The 19,123-nt window shown below is 45.1% G+C and overlaps 1 protein-coding gene across 1 annotated transcript; it reads left to right on the forward strand.

Annotated features, from left to right (window-relative positions):
• Positions 1 to 10,557: 10,557 nt before the first annotated feature.
• Positions 10,558 to 12,174, forward strand: CCR75_009405 (uncharacterized protein; the record flags this gene model as incomplete). Its single annotated transcript, XM_067967445.1, has 1 exon — positions 10,558 to 12,174. The coding sequence occupies one exon, from the start codon at positions 10,558 to 10,560 to the stop codon at positions 12,172 to 12,174; it is 1,617 nt and encodes a 538-aa protein (XP_067822889.1).
• Between the last annotated feature and the right edge of the window lie 6,949 nt (positions 12,175 to 19,123).

A 19,123-nucleotide genomic window follows, 5' to 3' on the forward strand; every position in this document is an offset into this window, starting at 1 on the left:
CCGTGCTCCGTTACAACCTCTGCCTGTCCCGGTTGAGTGTTGGCAGTCCGTATATTTGAACTTCGTCTTCCGATTTCCCGAAGACGATCCCAAGGATAATGGTTTTCTTGTGTCTGTTAACCGTTTCAGCAAGATGGTGAATCTCGCTGCAGTCCCGGAGATAATCTGAGCTAAAGTCTGTGCTCATGTCTTTGTCGATGCGATATCTTGACTCATGGTTTACCCCGCGAACTGGTCATAGATCGAGACCCCAGTTTCACGGCGGAGTTTTGGCAATTTGTATTTAATCGCTTAGAACATAATGGAAAATGTCAACTCCTGACCTCTGAAACAGATGGTCAGACAGAACGTGCAAATCGCATCCTCGAAGAGATACTTCGCGGATACGTCCACTCTTGAACGAGTTGGAGCGAGGTCTTGCCGATTGTAGAATTTGCCATCAACAAATCAGTGCATTCTTCTACAAAGCATACACCGTTTTTTTTGTGAAGGGCTTACGCCATCCACGTATACCCACCTTATTTAAGGGTGACTCTTATTTAAAGGAGGGCTCGCTCGAGCAAAGAACAATTTAGCTCTTCCTCATCACGCATTGACTCTACGGTCAGTGCAAAGGATACCAGCGTTTATTCAATTAACATTAAAGTGGACAAACTCAGAAATAGCGATAAGGCAATTACTGACTTTGATAACGATGCTGAAATACTGAGCATCGAAAACAATGATATTAGTGAGAAGAATAGTGCTCTCACTAATAAGGAGAATGACATCTCCTAAGTGCGCTCCGGTTGCACTGAAGACAAAAACAAAACCGAGTCAGCAGGAAACTTCCTGCTGGCTAGAGAAGCAGTGGTCCGTTTCGTACAGGATTCCATCGCTGATGCGGTGGCCCGAGAGAAGCGGAACTCTGACAAAAATGGAATGCAAACATTCTTTCATTTACGGCTAATGATCTTGTCCTACTGTCTAGGGTTACCCTAACAAAACATGTAGTGACGAATGTCGGCAGTAATAAATTGCTGCACAGGTATATCGACCCGTTTAGTGTGCCATGGCAATGCGTACACGACCAAGCTGCCTCGTGAGATGCGTACGCATCCTACCTTTTACAATCGAGCATCTCTGCCCGTACCATCAGTACTATGCTTCTTCCGGTTCCGAATTAAACCGGCACGGTTCAAGGCTCCATCCGAAGCGTCTCATCTACCGAACCCGAGTAAATACTGTGACTCGTATCACGTCCTCCGTCATTTATGGGAGGACGTTGATCACGAACGACCCCGCCGTCGCGAGTTAGCGATGATGGTCGACGGTATTGCTCGTGCCTAGTTGAAGAACTGCGCGCAAGTTACAGTTGATCAATTGCACAACGAACAAAGGCATCAGACCTCTCAAAACGAGGGACCCGGAATGTCTATCTTTAGTTATGAGCGAGGCTCCAGCTATTATGCGAGGGTAAATATTCGCATCCGCCCCTGAGAGAACTCGTACAAACTCGTCTCATTTCGCGGTAGATCACGAGACGCTCCACGAGGAAGCGCTTCCAACGCTTGATTCCACCAATGAATATGGAAGATAAACCAAGTCTAATATTTTTGTCGGGCCCGCCTATTGGACAACATGATCGCAATCGCGACCTCCATTTATTACAGAAGGAGGACGTAGCTCATGAGCGTGGCCATCGGCATGACTTGACAGCGACGATGCAATGTTTTTGCGCTGATCGGTCGGATGACCTAGCGGAATTTGCAATCGCTCAATTAGCGTACGAACGGGTGACTCAAGCTCTTCGCAGATATCTGGCGTCGGCTCTTTAGAAGATTGCACAAATCAAGAAATAAATAAACAGCAAGGCCGAGAATAAAAGTCTTTTGCGGAGGTATTGGAGTGCGGGTGTTTGATTTACCCTTAGAAGTAGCCTCGTTCTGGAAGTACGATCGGAAGCGTCCGACGTATAATTTGAAATGTATGTGCATTCTACGAGGCAGCTCGGTTTCGTATGCGTTGCCATGTCGATGTACTACACTTCACGAGCCGACATAATAAGTCAGTATTTTTTTACTGGTCACATTTGTCACTTTATGAATAGGCAGATTACGTAGACAGTACGTAAAATCTTGGACTTTGAATAAAAGAGCGTTTAGTCTCGCATTTTTGCTAGCGATCAACTTCTATCGGTCTGCCGCATCAGTGATGTAATCCTGTACGAATCGGACCACTGTTTCTCGAGCTAGCAGGAATTCTACTGCTGGCTCTGTTCCTGTTTTCAGTGCGCCGGGTGCGGACCGCATTCTCCTCTTTAGTGGGGCGTTTTTGCTCACAGGTACTACCATTGTCGATGCTGAGTGCATCAGCATCGTTTTTATAAAAATAAGCAACAGCCTCGTTGCTATTGCTAGATTTGTCTTCTTTAATTTTGATTCGATCAAAATTGGTATCCTTTGCATTGACTGTTGAGCTATGTGGGATGAGCAAGCCAAATCGGTATTTACTTAAGCGAGTCCCTCCTCCTTTTGAACAAGATCTGCACTCTAACATGATGGGTATGCGTGGGTGGTGTAAGCCATTCTCGAAGAACAATGTATGCTTAGTTCATGCCTGCACCAGGTTGTTGATAACAAATTGAATAATTGGAAAGAACTCACTTCAACTCGTTAGCGAGTGGAGGTATCTTCGAAGTATCTCTTCGAGGACACGATTTGCATATTCTTTCTAACCATCTGTTTCAGGTTGGTCAGATGCTGACATCATCAATCGTGGTTCAGGTGAATGAAACACGGGTTGCCAATACTCCGCCTTGAACCAAGAATCTTAGTCGGAATTCAGTTGACCGGGTAACTAACTAATCAAGTCGAAATATCGTGTCAATAACTAAACTATGCTGTGGTCGACACCGGGACTGCAATAAGATGCACCATCTTGCTGAACCGATCTACAAACACAAGATACCATTACTCTTGTGAGCGTCTTCGGAAAATACATAAACGCTGTTTATTAAAATACGGACAGCCCACATTCTACCAAAAGAGGGAAGAAGTTATAACGGAGCACCGGATAAAGAGCTAGATTCCACCCGTTGCCAAACCTCGCAAGCACGTATATACTTGCGCATAAACTCATACTGTTGAGACCAGTAAAAGTCGCGACTTCCTATGAGGTACGAACGCGATGTCCACTTATTGGTGCATCGTGACACTCAAACATGATGCGCAAGAGCAAATAATTGTGAGATAGAACGACGACACGGGGTGTGTCGGTGGCAAAGATAGTAAACTATTGTGTGTTGTGTATCGATTTGATGAGATCAATTCGCTATCGACAATCCTATTCAGATTTGTTGCGATGAAATCTGAGGTGATCCATCAAATCTTAAAAGCTTTGTCCTCTTCTTAAGATTTTCTAACGCCGTCAAGTAATGTTGACGATGAAACACTTGAAACTAGCGTTGCAACCGTGGGCTTATCCTCACTGTTGATTAGCGGAGCTAGCACAAAGCAGGCCGGCGCGAAAAGGCATCAGCGACGACGTTAGTCGTCCTGGGTATATTCCACGAAAAAGTTATATAGAATAACCACCTCGCCATTGTTTGCGAAAGGTGTGGGCTGTTTGCGGCCACGTATTAACGATAAACATTAAGAAATAAAGTGATAGACTCGAAATTGAGCCAGCATGAACTGAAAATTTGACCTTGAGTACATCGTTCCCCGCCCGAAAGGCGTCACACGTATGAGTGAGCATAAGCTGTACGTTAACCTCAAGAACAGTCTTTGCTGCAAGGAAACACTACTTCTTCGATGCATGAAGAGAAAATCGGTGTGCGCTCTGATCCTGAAAAGTTCAAGGCTATCACCGACTGGCATGTGCCTGCCGATGCCAATGGGCTTCAAATTGCTTGTGCTAGCGGCGAGCTTTTTGCATTGGTATTCGCGCAACTACGTCAAAACATTACGGTGCATTCATGTCGTTTACTCAAGAAAATGATCTTGGAAGCTGATTTCGAGCGTTCGTTTATAGGTATTAAGCAAAGCTTGATAAAGCTGCCGATCTTGGTGATTGCAGACCAAGACAGATATTTCATGTGTTCTGTGAAGCAAGCGATCTTGAAACAGCTGGGCATTAATGTAATATGACACAGACGGCACAGAGCGCGGCGTCTGCTGTCAGTCGCGTCAGCTGCAACCAGCTAAGTGTAATTACCCGGTACGTGACCAGAAATTTGTTGCGATGAAGTATGGATTCGGATACAAACAAAGAGACTATCAAACTAACTCGGTGCGAAATCTTGCACCGATCTCAACAGATTGGTAACATATCTGTTGACTCTGTAGGAATTACCAATCCCCTTTGAAATCATTAGCCACCCCCATAGCATACCGATATAGGTGCTTACTGATGTGAACGTAATATCCTGTACACGCTTTAGAATTCGACTGTGGTGGGCGTATCGAAGGCGATGCGATGAAAGTGAAGTTTGGCATGTACAACTTGGCCGGACATGTTAATTCTTACGCCTCATGCTCAAGCTTCACGACCCATATTTGTTTGGGTCGTATGAAACTTTGTAAGGCTCGGCTCAAACAAATTTTTATGCTGCCAGTGCCGAATCCAGGTTTCGACCACAAGATAAAGCGTGGCATTCACGCTTACGCCCAGCACACTCCATACCTTTATACTGTATAATGTGACTTAAGTCACTAGGTTCTTGCGGATGGTCCTGTCAAGACCTCCATATTCTGGCACGAATTGGAGACGCTTGATCGTGCAATATCTAGTGGGAAATGATGATTTTAGCCTGAAAAAGGCTTTCGTTCCCTCGTGTCGAGTGCCTTTATGCTTAGGCAACTCGCACGGTACCGAATTAGGGAACACATCCTTGGATTTGATCAAATCCATAAAAGCAGTTCTTTTTCAAAGACTTCCAGGATTAAGACGTAAAACATTCAATCCAAGTCTTCTCATCGAGGACACTTTTGTCCCTCACTTTTGTGGATCGGTCCTTAGAGCGGATGTGAATAACTTCATCACCAGCGGCAGTAGCACATTGACATGTGTTGGGAGCAACTTTCATAAGAGGTCTGCAAATTTTCTTGACGAGTAAGGCGCTCTGCAATTACTAATTCCGACTGTATTATGACGGTCCGTCTCGCCGTCCCGATTTCGCGACAGTGTCGGACCCGCGTCATCCGCTTTTCTTAGTGCTTCTTGGCACTGGGTGTGAAGCACAACATTCATACGCGTAGTGTCGTGTCTTCTCTCGGCGATCGCATTTTTGCAATCGCTAGTGATTTGCAAAGCTAGGTTTTTCTCCATGAACACAACAGAGGTCCATTGGTTTGGGACATCGATTTCTTGTCGTCAAGGCGGACGATAAAACGCGACTGTCATTTACTGCAACAATATTACCATGTGTGGTATTATTGGCAGTATTATCTCTTAAGCTAATATTTTTTTAGTATGTTCATTCTTCCTCTTATTTGGTAAATAGCCTTGAGTTTTAATATCGCCATTTTTATCCTCACGATCCATTTTACCTGCTTCAAGAGGTGTGCCAGATGTAAACATACGCAATAGAGTTGAACTTCTTGCCCCCAACGCGCAATATTAGGTAGTTGTCGCTCGACGTGAGCTTAAGATCCGCCACTATTAAATGGAGCGCTAGCTTATGTAATGGGCTAAAGTTGCCTTATGTTACCCAATCCCCGTTAAGTACACTTTGTTTAGTTAAAGGAATGGTCAATTGCTTAAGTGAAGTAATTAGACCCACCACTTGGGTGTGGTTCACACGGTGACCCACCCTCGTGTATTTGATGCGCATAGGTGCATTTACATTGAAAGGGATGACGCCTAGCATCATACGTAACGCGAGATATCTAGAAAGATACGCTCGCAATACATGTTAGTGCTATCTACAGAGATGACATTTAGATTGGTAAAAATAGGTTTTTTTATTTAATGCGATTAAATATAAATTAGTCTATAAACTACTTCCTACTTAGTAAGTGCGCACGAGGAGTCGGATCACCGCTCCCATGACGACATTTTATTAGAGTTCTTAATGCGTTGGGTGGGAATTTTGGTGGGACACCTCCATTGATGGGTGGCAATATATATTTGCTCTTGCAAACAGTGTCAGTGCGTTAAGCCTGCACCGCCCAGTAGTGCGCCATTGAAGCCGCTACCGATTCCAACGGATTGTTGGGGTTCGGTTAGTCTGGACGTTATGTTTGGCATGCCGCCTGACCACAAGGGTGGACGGGGCTCGTCGTCTATTTGGAGACAGGCTGAGCAATATGGTGCATTTCTAACCATATAAAACGTCGACCACAGGCAAGGAGGTAGCTCTCTTGTTCCCGGATCGTGTATACCGACTACACGGGATCCCGAGTCTATAAAATCGCACCGGAATCCACGTATTACGTCTGGGTTTTGGCGTCATGTGTTTGAGCTGCTAGGTAGCAAGCTCCCACATGTCGACCCCAGATCATCCCCAGACCGACGGCCGAACGGATTGTGCCAATCGGGTCATGGCGGGTGTATTACGCACAATGGCGACTCCCAAAGAATGGAGCATACAATTGTCTTTATTGGGTTCGCTATAAATAACAGTGTCCACACCAGTACGGGTGAGACACCGCTTTATGTAAACGGACTGCGCCATCCTTGGACGCCAGTCTTGTTTCAGCGCAGCCCGAGTCTTAGTGGGGGAGGGCCCCTCACTACGCTCGGTGCGAAAAACGGACACAGTTCCGTCAATATCACGATGACCCGGGAGGGTATCATCTTAAAGACAAAAACTTGTTCTAGTGACTTGTTGGGTTGGCAGTGGTCAGTATGGAGTCACGGCAATGAATGTCTGTGCTCCCAAACAATAACGATGCTTCATTATTTGCAACTACGTCATATGACCGACCTCTCGGCGGTGTCATAGACGAGTTGAATGCTAAAGGCGTGAGCCAGACTCAACGCTATATATGAGCGATCAGCCATCTTACGAAAAGTCAGTGACACGATGGCAAGCGCACAGGATAAACAAAAAAAATATGATCACCGAAATGGTCGCAAAAATAATGAACGCTTTTTAATGTTGGAGATAAAGTACTATTAAGTACTGTTACTCTACCAAAAAATGCAATTTCTGTACTATCTGGGAGTACTACGAAACTATTGTCGCGTTACACTGGGCCATTTACTGTGGTCGATGAGGATGGAGACCTAATTATAGGCTCACCCTCCCGCCATATATAAAGACGCACCCCGTATTTTACGTAGGTTGTCTCAAACGGTATGTAGACCCAAATGAGATCACATACCCCCCATCAGTCGAAGCAGTGATACCGGGTCGAGTGTCAAACAGACGGGGGAGTGACCATGGGTCGAGTCTCAAACAGACGGGGGAGTTACGGAAGGCGAAAGAATTGACTCCGACCTTCTTCTCCCATGAGAAACGTAACGGATTGTGAGAGCGAGGGGAAACCACGCGCATAATGCGGGTCCCTTAGCATCAACTTCTTTAAGATGTTTAGCCGAAGTTTCAGGCGTTCGTACCCCTGACTATCCTTCGCGCAGACGTCATAAAGATCCGACGTCAGTCGCAAGACTTGACCCTCAAGATCCTTAATGTGTCGTTCAGCACCGCTTAATACCTGTGACTGAACGGACGCGGTTAAGGCAGCCGCGAGTAGGTATCAAGTGCCGCCTTCATTGGTGGATGAGGGTGGGAACCAACGCTTCCTTGTTGGAAGGTGCTTGACCAGGCATAAGTATCAGATCATCGTGCAGTGGAGAGGATATTCGAAGAGTTTTGATCTTGGGAACCGATCGATACCCTACGTATTGATGTGCCCGGCTTGGTGACTGCCTATGAAAAGGAGCACCAGCTGAGGCCTCTCAGCTAGTCTCAAATGGAGCAGCAGGGCGTAGTGAGAATAAACAGGGGGTACAGTACTGCCCATAATTTCTGTCACACGCAAGCGGGCGAATCTAATTCGCTGTGACCGCTGTTTCACGCATTGTAATGCGTTTAAAGCGGCGCGTGAAATCCGCCTCATACTGACCGAACATTTTATTTGAACGCAACACGACCAGGATCGGGGAAATACGTCCAAGTGATTTCTTCTGAGCCTTTTTAAAATATAGACGCCATAATAGTTATAAGCGTCTAGAATAGCGCGCTCTAGGAGCGACGATTTTGGCCCGTAAAAACGAGGCGATTGAGATGGAGGGGCATATGTGGTATGCCACCCGTCACATAGCCACGTTCAATACGACTGGCTTGTGACACCGACTGGACACGCTCACGTGCCGTTGGTGGAGCTTTGCGTCAGGCTTTTCTGCGTCAGACCCATTGTAAATGATGGTCTGAACGACAGGTGCTGTGGTTTTACCCAACTGAGAAGCAGCTGCGCCTTTATGGGCAGCGCTTTCACGAATGGTCGCTTCACTAGCCAGCGCAGACGACGAGACAGCATTGTAAAACTTTGTTGTCTCCATGTTCGGAGCAATGAGTGAAGTTTGGATTAGCAATAAAGTGCCACCATCCATCCTTATTAGCTCGCTGTACTAATCAGTACTAAGAGATGATGGCAGTGGTGTCGATCCATTGTAGTCAACAATGAGCGACGGATCTACATCCTCACTGTGAAAGTAGGATGGATAATTCAGCCCAATTAATAGCGCGACAGCAGCAGTAGCTGTCGGCGATCTAACGGTGGCACTGAGCAACCGCGGGGTGTAAACGCGGCGCGTGCGCTTCGTGCGTGGTTAAGTCGGTGTCTTTGAAGACGACTCACCAGCTTTGCTCCCTTTAAAGAGGCATGTTTGGCGCCGTGTTTGTGCACCCAGGCCGCTAGGGACTGAGAGAACTAAAGCGACGCGTGAAGCATCTCGCTATTCCTCGCTCCTCTTTGACGAATTTGCAAAATGTAAATTCTCTCTTAAAGGGGGGATTATGTTACGGGCTAAAGCTGCCCTATATTATATAGTCCCCGCTAAGTACTCTTTGTGTACTTAAGGAGTTGTCGACTTGGGTGTGGTTCACGTGGTGACCCACCCTTCTGTATTTGATGCGCATAAGTGCATTCACATTGGAAGAGATGACGCCTAGCGTCATCCAATTTACGAGGGATTAAGATCATACGCTCGCAATACATATAAGTGCATATCAACAGAGACGGCATTTATAATTGGTTAAAATAGGTTTTATATCTAATACGATTGAATATTAATCAGTCTGAAAACTACGTCCTTGTTGATAAGTGCGCATGTGGAGACACATTACTGCTTCCGTGACGTCACTTAACTAAGTCTTCTAGAATTCGGGTGAGGTCGCTTTGGCGCCCACCAACTACCTCACTGTACTTGAAAGAAGACGGTTAAATGATTCGTCACTCTGCTCAGAAGGTGTTTGCGAGTAGTGCGTGGCAGCTTTAAGTAGCGTCCGCCTACACGAATGATTTTAGCTGTGGCGGATGTCATGCTCTTCCTGTAATGGGGTGTATCGTCACATGAAATTAACACTTAAAGGTTGTTAATTAATATATTACCTAAAAGATAGATAATATTTGGAGAAAATTACTTTACATGGTAATATTCTTAAAGCTTATCGATTGGGTATAGAGACCATTATATCTACTTTTTCCGCGGACCAGTCAGCGCTGGACGCGCGCAAAGAGAGAGCATATTAGAAAATATCTCATGTTTAGTATTAGATTATAATTAAGTTAGCATTTACAAGATAGATAGAAGAGATACTTAATTATATTAATACAGTTTTCATTTAACCCTCTTTAAGCTACTTACCTTAAAGATAAGTCTTCCTCTGCACGTACTAGTGTACGTGAAGTGACATGAGGCACCGCTCGCACTGAGGCAGTGCAAAGTGGACTTGTACTGAAGCAGTACAAGTCAGTAGTGCCCCGTTACAGACTGTCCTTGATTCGAGAATACAGTGCATTAAGCTAGCCGCGGACACGTATTCTTGAATAGAGTCCAAGCTTTAATTACAAACATCTAAAATTAATTAATATAAATATTTTAACTTTTTTTAATTAATATTTATATTTATAATTATTTACAAAAATACGCAAAAACTATACTATAATTTATCGAATAGTAAAATTATTAGTTGAAAACGTACAATTTTTGAATATAAAAAATAAAAAATAGTTAATTTTTTCTAAATTTAAAAAAACGACTCGACTTAATAAAAGTATTACAAAAATGATTTATAATTGTAGTTATGCCTTTTATAAATTCAAAGGTGTACAAGTCGAGGGAATCCTACGCCTTTTAACTTTCTCGTAACATGCCCACACTATCACTTGGTTCCTGTCATCCTTAGAAAAAGCCGATAAAAGAGAAGAGAACCGTGGAAACGTTGATCTTCAAAAAAGTATGGTTTTGTTTTCTCTCGGCAAATCAATTGGGAGAAAGAGTAAACAATTTTATCAGTGGAGGGTAGGGATGCATGAATTCAGTCCTTTGCTGGACAGGGAGGGTACGATAAACAGCGTCTTCAGTAGAATATTAGGGCAGCTCTTCCGCCCATTAACAACTGCAATGTCGGACGATTTTCCAAGCCACTTGAAGCGTGACCTGGGTCTCTTTGATTTCTTCTGCAGCCGCACCATTTCCCTAGTAAACCGCAAGACATGCTCTGACTCGGCCTCGTCTTCTAGAGCATCGTCCAGCCATACCAAGACCAACAGCTGCTTGTCAGCGTCATCTGCGTCGACCCCACCTCCTGCGCCCACGTCTTCAATACTATCTGTTGAAGCGCACACAATATCCTCGCATACCTACACAGTCTTGGACTCGATGGACTCGTTGATTACTGTTGCTTCTGCTGACTCGATAAACAACAATGATCACCTCAGTGACGACGACAACGATAGCGATTCAGACGACGGTACTGCTCACGAATTAACTGATACCGATTTGGGCAGTGCTATTTCAAAATATGAGATTGTCCGCGAACTGGGCCGTGGTGCAACAGCCATCGTGCAGCTTGGTCGCTTACGTGGGGGAGACGAGCTGGTGGCTTTAAAGGTCTTTAAGACGTCGTTGCTTAAAAAGATGCGGGAGGTGAAGCGCGTGGGGCGACGAATGGTTGTTTCTACGGCGTTGGATAAGGTGCAAGTGGAAATTGCAATCATGAAGAAGCTGCATCACCCGTATTTGCTCAACCTGCTTGAGGTGTTTGATGACGACTCTGAGACGCTTGTTCTAATGCTCGAGTACGCTTCATCGGGTCAGGTGATGCAATGGTTCCCTGAAGAAAAGATTTACAAACGAACATTTGAAAAAAAAAAATCAAATTGCTTTTCGGAAGAAGAATTGCGTATCTGCGTACGCCAGCTCCTGCTCGGACTCGAGTATTTGCATGAAAATAATATTTGCCACCGCGACTTAAAACCTGAAAATATTCTCATGGGTCGTGATGGGACTTTTAAGATCGCTGACTTTGGAGTCGCGCATTTCTTTGAAGACGACAAGAAGAAAGATACGGGTGAGGATATCATTATCGCTGGGGTACCGCATAGGAAGGGTTACGTCTCTACAACCGCTGGAACATACGCATTTATGGGTCCAGAGACACTTAAGGGCGGTGAGTACAGTGCATATGCGGCCGATATCTGGGCGCTTGGCATAAGTTTGCATGCGCTTGCCTTCGGCACGATTCCGTTTTACGATCCCGATGTTGTAACTCTCTTTGAAATGATTGAGAAAAACCCGGTCGAGCTCGACAACAAAGACAATGCATCGGAAGGTTTGGTCGAACTACTCAAAGGTTTGCTGAAAAAGGACCCCGATAAACGCTGGTCGTTGCAAACATGCAAGGAGCATCCATGGGTGCTAGAGGGACTTTCAGATCAGGAAAGGCAAGAGTACATAGAAACCTCTTACGAGGCAGTCAATGTTGGCCCAGAAGATCTGGCATGCGCGGTTACTCGCTTAACTTCTTTAAATGTAATTCTGCGAGTCAAGCTGGGCGCTAATAAGTGGAAGCACAAAGCGATGCGGACACTTGAGAAGCGACGGAAATCTTTGCAAGACGGGCTCAGCGGCTTGGACAAGTCCTTGCAGTCCTCGGTCGTGAGTGCGCCTAGGTCAACCGAGCTTGAGTCGAAGTCTTTGGCTAGCCATATGCTCGCAATGAAACAGCTCCAGATTTAGCATGAAGCTTTGATGAGTAAATGTCGCTACATGTGATACGCAACCTGTTAAAGTACGTAATTACACATAATTTTAGTAGTTATGACTGTTTAGCCGCAAAATGTCCGATGTAACCAAACTACAAAAGATGATCTGCGCCTGGTAAAAATTGTTAATAGCCACAAGAAAGAGTATAAGGAAATTAACGTGTTGAGTTGCTATTTCTAAAGGTACACCACAAGAACAAGCATACGGAACTTTCTGAATTGTTTTGTTTTTTTAAGTCTGATTCACATAAAAAACATATTTGTAACCCACCATGTCTGAAACGGGGTGTTGAAAGAGTGCAAAATTATTATCTTTATTAATTTTGGCTTAAATAGTTCCAATAGTACCAAATTTGGTATTATTGATGCAATAATTTAGTTAGATATTAATATAATAAGCTCAGTAGTAGATAGAAAATCGTTACGTAGGAAACTATTTATATTAATACAGTTTTACTTTTCCCAAATTCTAAATCCATTGGATTCTTTCTTGGTAGCTATAGACCCTAAGCTACCTAGAAACCTTCCTCTGTACTCTTGTGTACGTGAAGTTTCGAGGCATCCTATCACACTGTAATAAGTGTAAGGTTAACTAGTACTTATCAGTACTAGTGAAAGGTGCCCCGTTACAACTGGTAGCACTTCGTAGTCCGTTCAACGGCCCACCACGTCCATCCAAGATGAGCTTGTTGGATGAAGAAGGAGGGAGCTTCCAAGCCCCTCAAGATGGTTATCATGCAGCGCGTCAGAGGTGCCCTCATTTGAGTGCCCTCGAAGGGGATAGCGATCGAACGAATGAGTTTAGTCGTAGGCGGGCCAGCCGTTGGTGCTATGCAGTACACTCTGGTCAGAGATGAACAGCATGCGGCCATAGCCGAGTTCATTCCACACGAACTCGACGGAGCCCAAGAGAAAGTAACCTTGCTTCACCAGCAAGGCCCTCAGCACACAGAGGTGTTAGGAGAACAGGGTGCTCAATAATTTGAACTGTTGAGACAGCAGCATGTAATGCTGCTAATGGGCCGACGCTTCCGCGTCGACCCGAAAGCTAAAAGATAGCAATATCTAAGTTTAAGGCAGTCGAAGACAACTCCCTTTTGAGATGGTTCGTCGAGTTAGACGACGCCATAGAAGCTCGTCGTATCAGTGACGATGCGACGAAAGTGAATTTTGGCATGTCCAAGTAAGCGGGGTGTGCCAAATTTTGGGCATTGGAGTTCAAGCTTCACGACCCATTAGTCTTTGTGTCATATGAGGTCTTTAAGACCCGGCTCAGACAAACATTTGAGCCGCCACGTGCCGAATTCAGGGCTCGAGCCGAGCTTCTAAATTTGAAGCAGGGAAAGCGTGGCATTTACCCGTATGCCCAACATACATAATACCTGGTCAGTTGTATCGTTAGTCATGCAATAGATGAACAAACATAGGTAACTGTGTTTATGAAAGTTTTGCAGACGGTTCTGTTATGAATCACTTGTTCCGGCTAGAATGCGAGTCGCTAGACCAAGCGATCTCTAAAGCGGAACAGGAGGACTTTGGTATAAAACAGGCTTTTGTCCACTCTGGTGTTTATCGTCCAACGAGACGACAAAAAAACGGAGGTCCGGAACACATGGATCTCTCGTATGTAGAGAGCGAGAAACCTCGCTCTTTAAGTTGCAAACGATTACAAAAATGTTATCGTTGTCAAAAGACAGGCCACTACGCCTATAAGTGTAGTGCTCCACGGCCAGTGCCTTGAAACACTGAGCGGAAAAATCGAACTCCTTCGAGAAACAACGAAGTGCGCGGATCCGACGTTGTTGCGAGACCGCACCGGCCAGGCGGATCGTAAAAAAAAACGGTCGGGGGTCAGTAGGTGCGGAGCGCCCTACTGATCTAGCAACGTCAAAAGAATTTGCAGGTCTTTTGACGAAAGTTGCTTCTCACACACAAAAATTGTGTGTAACTGCCCCAGGGGATGAGGTTAACCTCATCACCCTGAAAATAAAAGTGTCAAATAAGTTGCCACTTAAGTCCCCAGTCGATTGTGGGGCGTCAAATATTTTTTTGGACGCCAATCGCTAGAAGATCGCAGGCTCAAATTTATTGAACGCGAATTCCCTCTAACGTGGATGACAGTGCGCCTAGCAACAGGCACATCTGTAACGGTTAAGAAACGTGTAGTTGGTATCTTATCCACATTAAAGGGTAAACAGTACGATGATGATTTCATGGTACTAGACTTGGATCACAAATTGATGTCATTTTTGGATTACCATGGCTCAGGAAACGAGCCATGTATAAATTGGCAGCATCAAGCCGTAACAATGCCTGTCTCTTGTTCATCAGATGGCCAACTGATGAACATCTTAGAACGTCCACAAGTGTGTGGATGTCCTACGAGTAATTGCGATGACCTCACTTGTGGTTCGGTCGTTAGCATGACTGCACAAGGCCTCAGTGTAAATACCCAACACATTGTGGAGCTAGATCCCTACGGCTATGCACAAGCACAGGCAGCGTCAAAAGCCCACCATCGTGACGTAGATATAGTTACCGACGGCTGTGCACAAGCACATGCAGCGTCGAAGTTCAACCACTCCATTAAGTTGAGTGGTACGAAACAAGGATGCTTGCTTAAAAAGCAACATCCAAGAAAGTTTAAAATGCCAGTCTATAAGAGACATTGCGAAAGTCCTAGATCGACTGGAGCGTCGGTCGTAGAGGATCTCGGTGTGGTAGCGCAACCACAGCTAGAGGTAGTTGGGAAGGATACTCCCCAAATAATCTTCATGGGAGTAAGTCCCCGGAAACCTGTGGTTAAAAGGTTCCCAGGTACCTTTGTAAATAAGTTTAATGAAGAAACTGAGACAATCAATGCCTTAGTAAACAATGGATCAAGTGTAGGCGCTTATACACTTGATCTTTTAGCGCCTCCGAAGTTAATTTCGGAGATAACTCAATTCCTAACGCTAGAACCGAAATGGTTCTTGCGTGATCTGCGTAGTGGCAAAGTCAAGCAGATCTGCCTACTTGTCACAGAAGACAACTACGTGGCCGATGTTCGATTGGCAATAGTATTTCCTGACAACGAACGGATTCTCAGTAACATATCGATTGACGAAAGTGTCCTCGATGAGGATTCGGATTGAATGTTTTACGTCCCAATCCTGGGAGTCTTTGAATAGAAATCCTTTATATAACAATTTAAAGAAATTTAAGAATATATTCCCTGAATGTGTACCGTGCAAGTTGCTTAAGGATAAAGGCACTCGAGTACCGTGCAATTTGCCTAAGGATAAAGGCGCTCGACACGAAATTTCTGCCTAAAGATGTAGGGGGTGCCTTGCCTCTAGTGGTGGACTCATGCCCATGCTGTTTTAAGGGTGCAGGTCATGCCCCTAAGGAAGCATGTTCCCTTAAATATCTTTATCGGAGGACTCTTATCTCTTACGAGATGCGTCAAGAAATTGAGAACCTCCAATCCTTTTACGAGCGCGGGAACCGCTCGTTCTCCGATAGACCTTCTGCCGAGGAGGATGGGTCTCGTCGCACTGCAAGACGAGACCCGGAACGTCCATCATTAGTTGGGAACGAGGTTCCGAACTATCATGTGGTGGTGGATGCCCTAGCCAACGAACGAGATAAATCGTTCGGTTCCCCTTTGCCTCACGGTGGTTCAAGAAACTTTCAATAAATTAGCACTTCTCACCACCTGAATCCATCAATGGATGTGGAGTAGGAGGAAAGATCGGGTTCGCCTCGTTTGACGAGCCCGATTCAACATCATGATTTGGAGCACAGCCTTTATAACTCAAGAGAGAATCTTGATCACGAGCGATCCTGTCGTCGCGAGTTAGCGGTGACGGTCGATAGTGTTTCCGTTACCAGTTAAGAAGCTGTGCGCAGATTGCGACTGAACGACTGGCGAACGAAATGACCCATCAGTCCCTTCAAAACCAGCTGTTGACAGCTCGTCAGAAGATCTCTTCTTGGAGGAAAGAGTAGGTCGTCTTGTTCAAAAGAATCAGACCCTGTTCCGAGACCATAAGTCTTTGGCTTGGAACCATCAGGCTTTGGCTGATGCCCTTGACCGTTCCGGTGTAATCGGGAATCAGAAGAAGCCTTGTACTGATGGTACGGGCGGAGACGCCAAACATAAACTGTAGGATGCGTACGCGTACTACGAGGCAGCTTGATCGTGTATGCTTTACCTTGGCGATGTAATACACGAAACGGGTCGATATACGTGGGCAGAAACTTATTACTGCCTACATTCGTCATTACGTGCTTTGATAATTTTACCGTAGACAGTAGGACTAGGTCCTTAATTTTAAATGGAAGTATGTTTGCTCTTTTATTTTTGTCAGAGTTCCGTTTCTGTCGGTCCACCCCATCAGCGATGATCTCTAGCAAGCAGGAAATCACCTGCTGACTCGGTTTTATTTTTGTTTTCAGTGCGACCGGCTCGCACTGCGGAGGCATTAATCTTTTCTTAATAATATTATCATTCTCAGAAGTATTATTGCTCTCGCTGCAGTGTTCTTTAGCATCGTTGTCTACTTTAATGTTAGTAAACTCAACATTGGTATTCTTCGCATTTAATTTAGGGAGAATGCGTGATGAGCAAGTGATAAGAGATTATTTGCTCGAGAGAGTCCCCCCAAATAAGAGTTACTCTCAACCAGGGTAGGTTTATGTAGGTGGCGTAAGCCACTCACGAAAAACGCTTTGTAGAAGCATGCACTGAATTGTCAATGGCAAAAATATACCATCGGTAAAAACTCGCTCCAACTCTTAAAAATGGGACGTATCCGCGAAGTATCTCCTCAAGAAAACGGTTTGCACGCTCCGTCTGACCATATGTTTCAGTATGATCAATAGTTGATATTCTTAACTGTCTTTCAAGTAATTTGAACCCTGTTTGCCGAAATTCCCCCGTTAATCTAGGGTCTCGATCTGAAACCAGTTCACGGGGTAACCCATGTAGTCGAAATATCGTGTCAATGACGACACGAGTACAGCCTTTGGCTGGGTTCGTCTCCGAGATGGCAGCAAGATGTATCATGTTGCTGAAACGGTCAACAAAAACAAGAATACCATTATTCTTGGGGGTCTCTTCGGGGGATCCAAGACGAAGTCCATAGACACGAACTGCCAACACTCTGTCGGAACAGGCAGAGGTTGTAATGGAGCACGGGATAAAGCCCTGGGAGTTACCCGTTGACAAACTTCGCAAGCGCGTATGTACTTGCGGACGAACTCATACTGGCGTGGCCAGTAGAAGACGCGACTTATCGTGAGATAAGTCTTCTCACGTCCGCGATGACCACTTATTGGTGCATCGTCGTACTTATACGTGATGCGTAATCGCAAATCATTATGGGTAGGGATGACGACACGAGGTGTGTCGCCAGCAATGGCTGTATAATACAATAAATTATTGCGTGTTGTATATTGATATGATGAGGATCGATACAATTTCGACAATCCTTAAAAGGATAGTCGGATGGTTATCTAAGGTAATCCATTAACCCTATAAAAGCCTTATCTTCTTGATAAGCTCTTATAAGTCGTCGAGTAATGTTTACGACGGAACACTTATTGTCGCAACAGTAACCTTATGCTCACTGTTGATTTGCGCAGCCGGCTAAAGATCTGGCCGGCGCGAAAGGGCATCAGCGACGACGTTTAGTCGTCCTTGTTAATCCTCCATGGAGAACTTATACTCAGCAAAGGAAGACAATCATCTCGCTATTCTTTGCGAAAGGTGTGGACTGTTTACGGCCGTGCGTAAAGACGCTTGGTCCGTGTATACAATGAACCGTCCATCTCCCAAAATATAGACCCTAAACTTAGCCAGTGCATATTTCATGGCAAGGAGTTCCTTGTCATGCCTTGGGTGGTTGCGCTCAGCTGGTTGAAGCTGACGTGATTGAACACAGACGACGTGCTCTGCGCCGTCTGTCATTTTGCATTAACGCACAGCCGATTGCAAAATCGCTGGCTTCACAGACCACATGGAAAGGACGGTCTTCGTCAGCATTCGCCAAGATGTGCGATTGCATCAAGCTTTTTTTGATACCCTCGAAGGAATGCTGACAATCAGCGTTCCATTACCAATTTACATATTTCTTCAACAAAGAAGAACTGTACCGTCGTTTCGGCATAATTGCGTGACTACTTGTGCAGGTACGCCGCTAGCCCAAAGAACTTTCTAGTCCCTTAACATCGACTGGAACTGGTCATCGGTACTTGCCTTGATCTTTTCGGGATCAGAGCGCACGCCGTGTTTTCCGATGCACCCAAGAAGTGGTATTTCGCTTGCAGCGAATATACAATTCTTGAGACTTGCATACAACTTGTGCTTACGCACAAGTGTAAGAACTTTTCGGACGTGGGTACGATGTACTTCAACATCCGACTTTCCGTTCATGGCTCTGCTATGAACAAAGACGTCATCAAAATAGCTCGGTGAAAAATCCGCACCGATAGATTAGTTACACATCAGTTAAATGTTGCAGGGGCATTACTAGTCCCTGTGGCATGACTAGCCACTCCCATAGCATACCGCTTGGGGTGCTTACTGCTGTGAACGGAATATCCTGTTCACGCATAAGGATCTGGTAGAATCTATCCATAAGATATATTGACGAAACATAGCACTCTTTGAGATACCATCACTGATTACGTCTTTTCGTGGTATCGGCGTTTTAGCGGGTTCTGTTGCAGCGTTCAGTTAGTGCATGCATGCACTATCCGCTATTTCCTGTTGCTTTACGAACGCAGAAAGACGACGAGATATGTGGGGAAGTTGTTTCTCTCACATGGCCCGCTGCTAAGCGTTCGGCAAAGAATTTATCAATCGCTATTATTTGTTTGCGAGGCAATGGTCATTGCTTCATGACACAGTATTTCGAATCTGGAATTAGGCCGGGTAA

Source organism: Bremia lactucae, linkage group LG1, assembly GCF_004359215.1.
Source record: "Bremia lactucae strain SF5 linkage group LG1, whole genome shotgun sequence".
NCBI classification, from domain to species: domain Eukaryota; phylum Oomycota; class Peronosporomycetes; order Peronosporales; family Peronosporaceae; genus Bremia; species Bremia lactucae.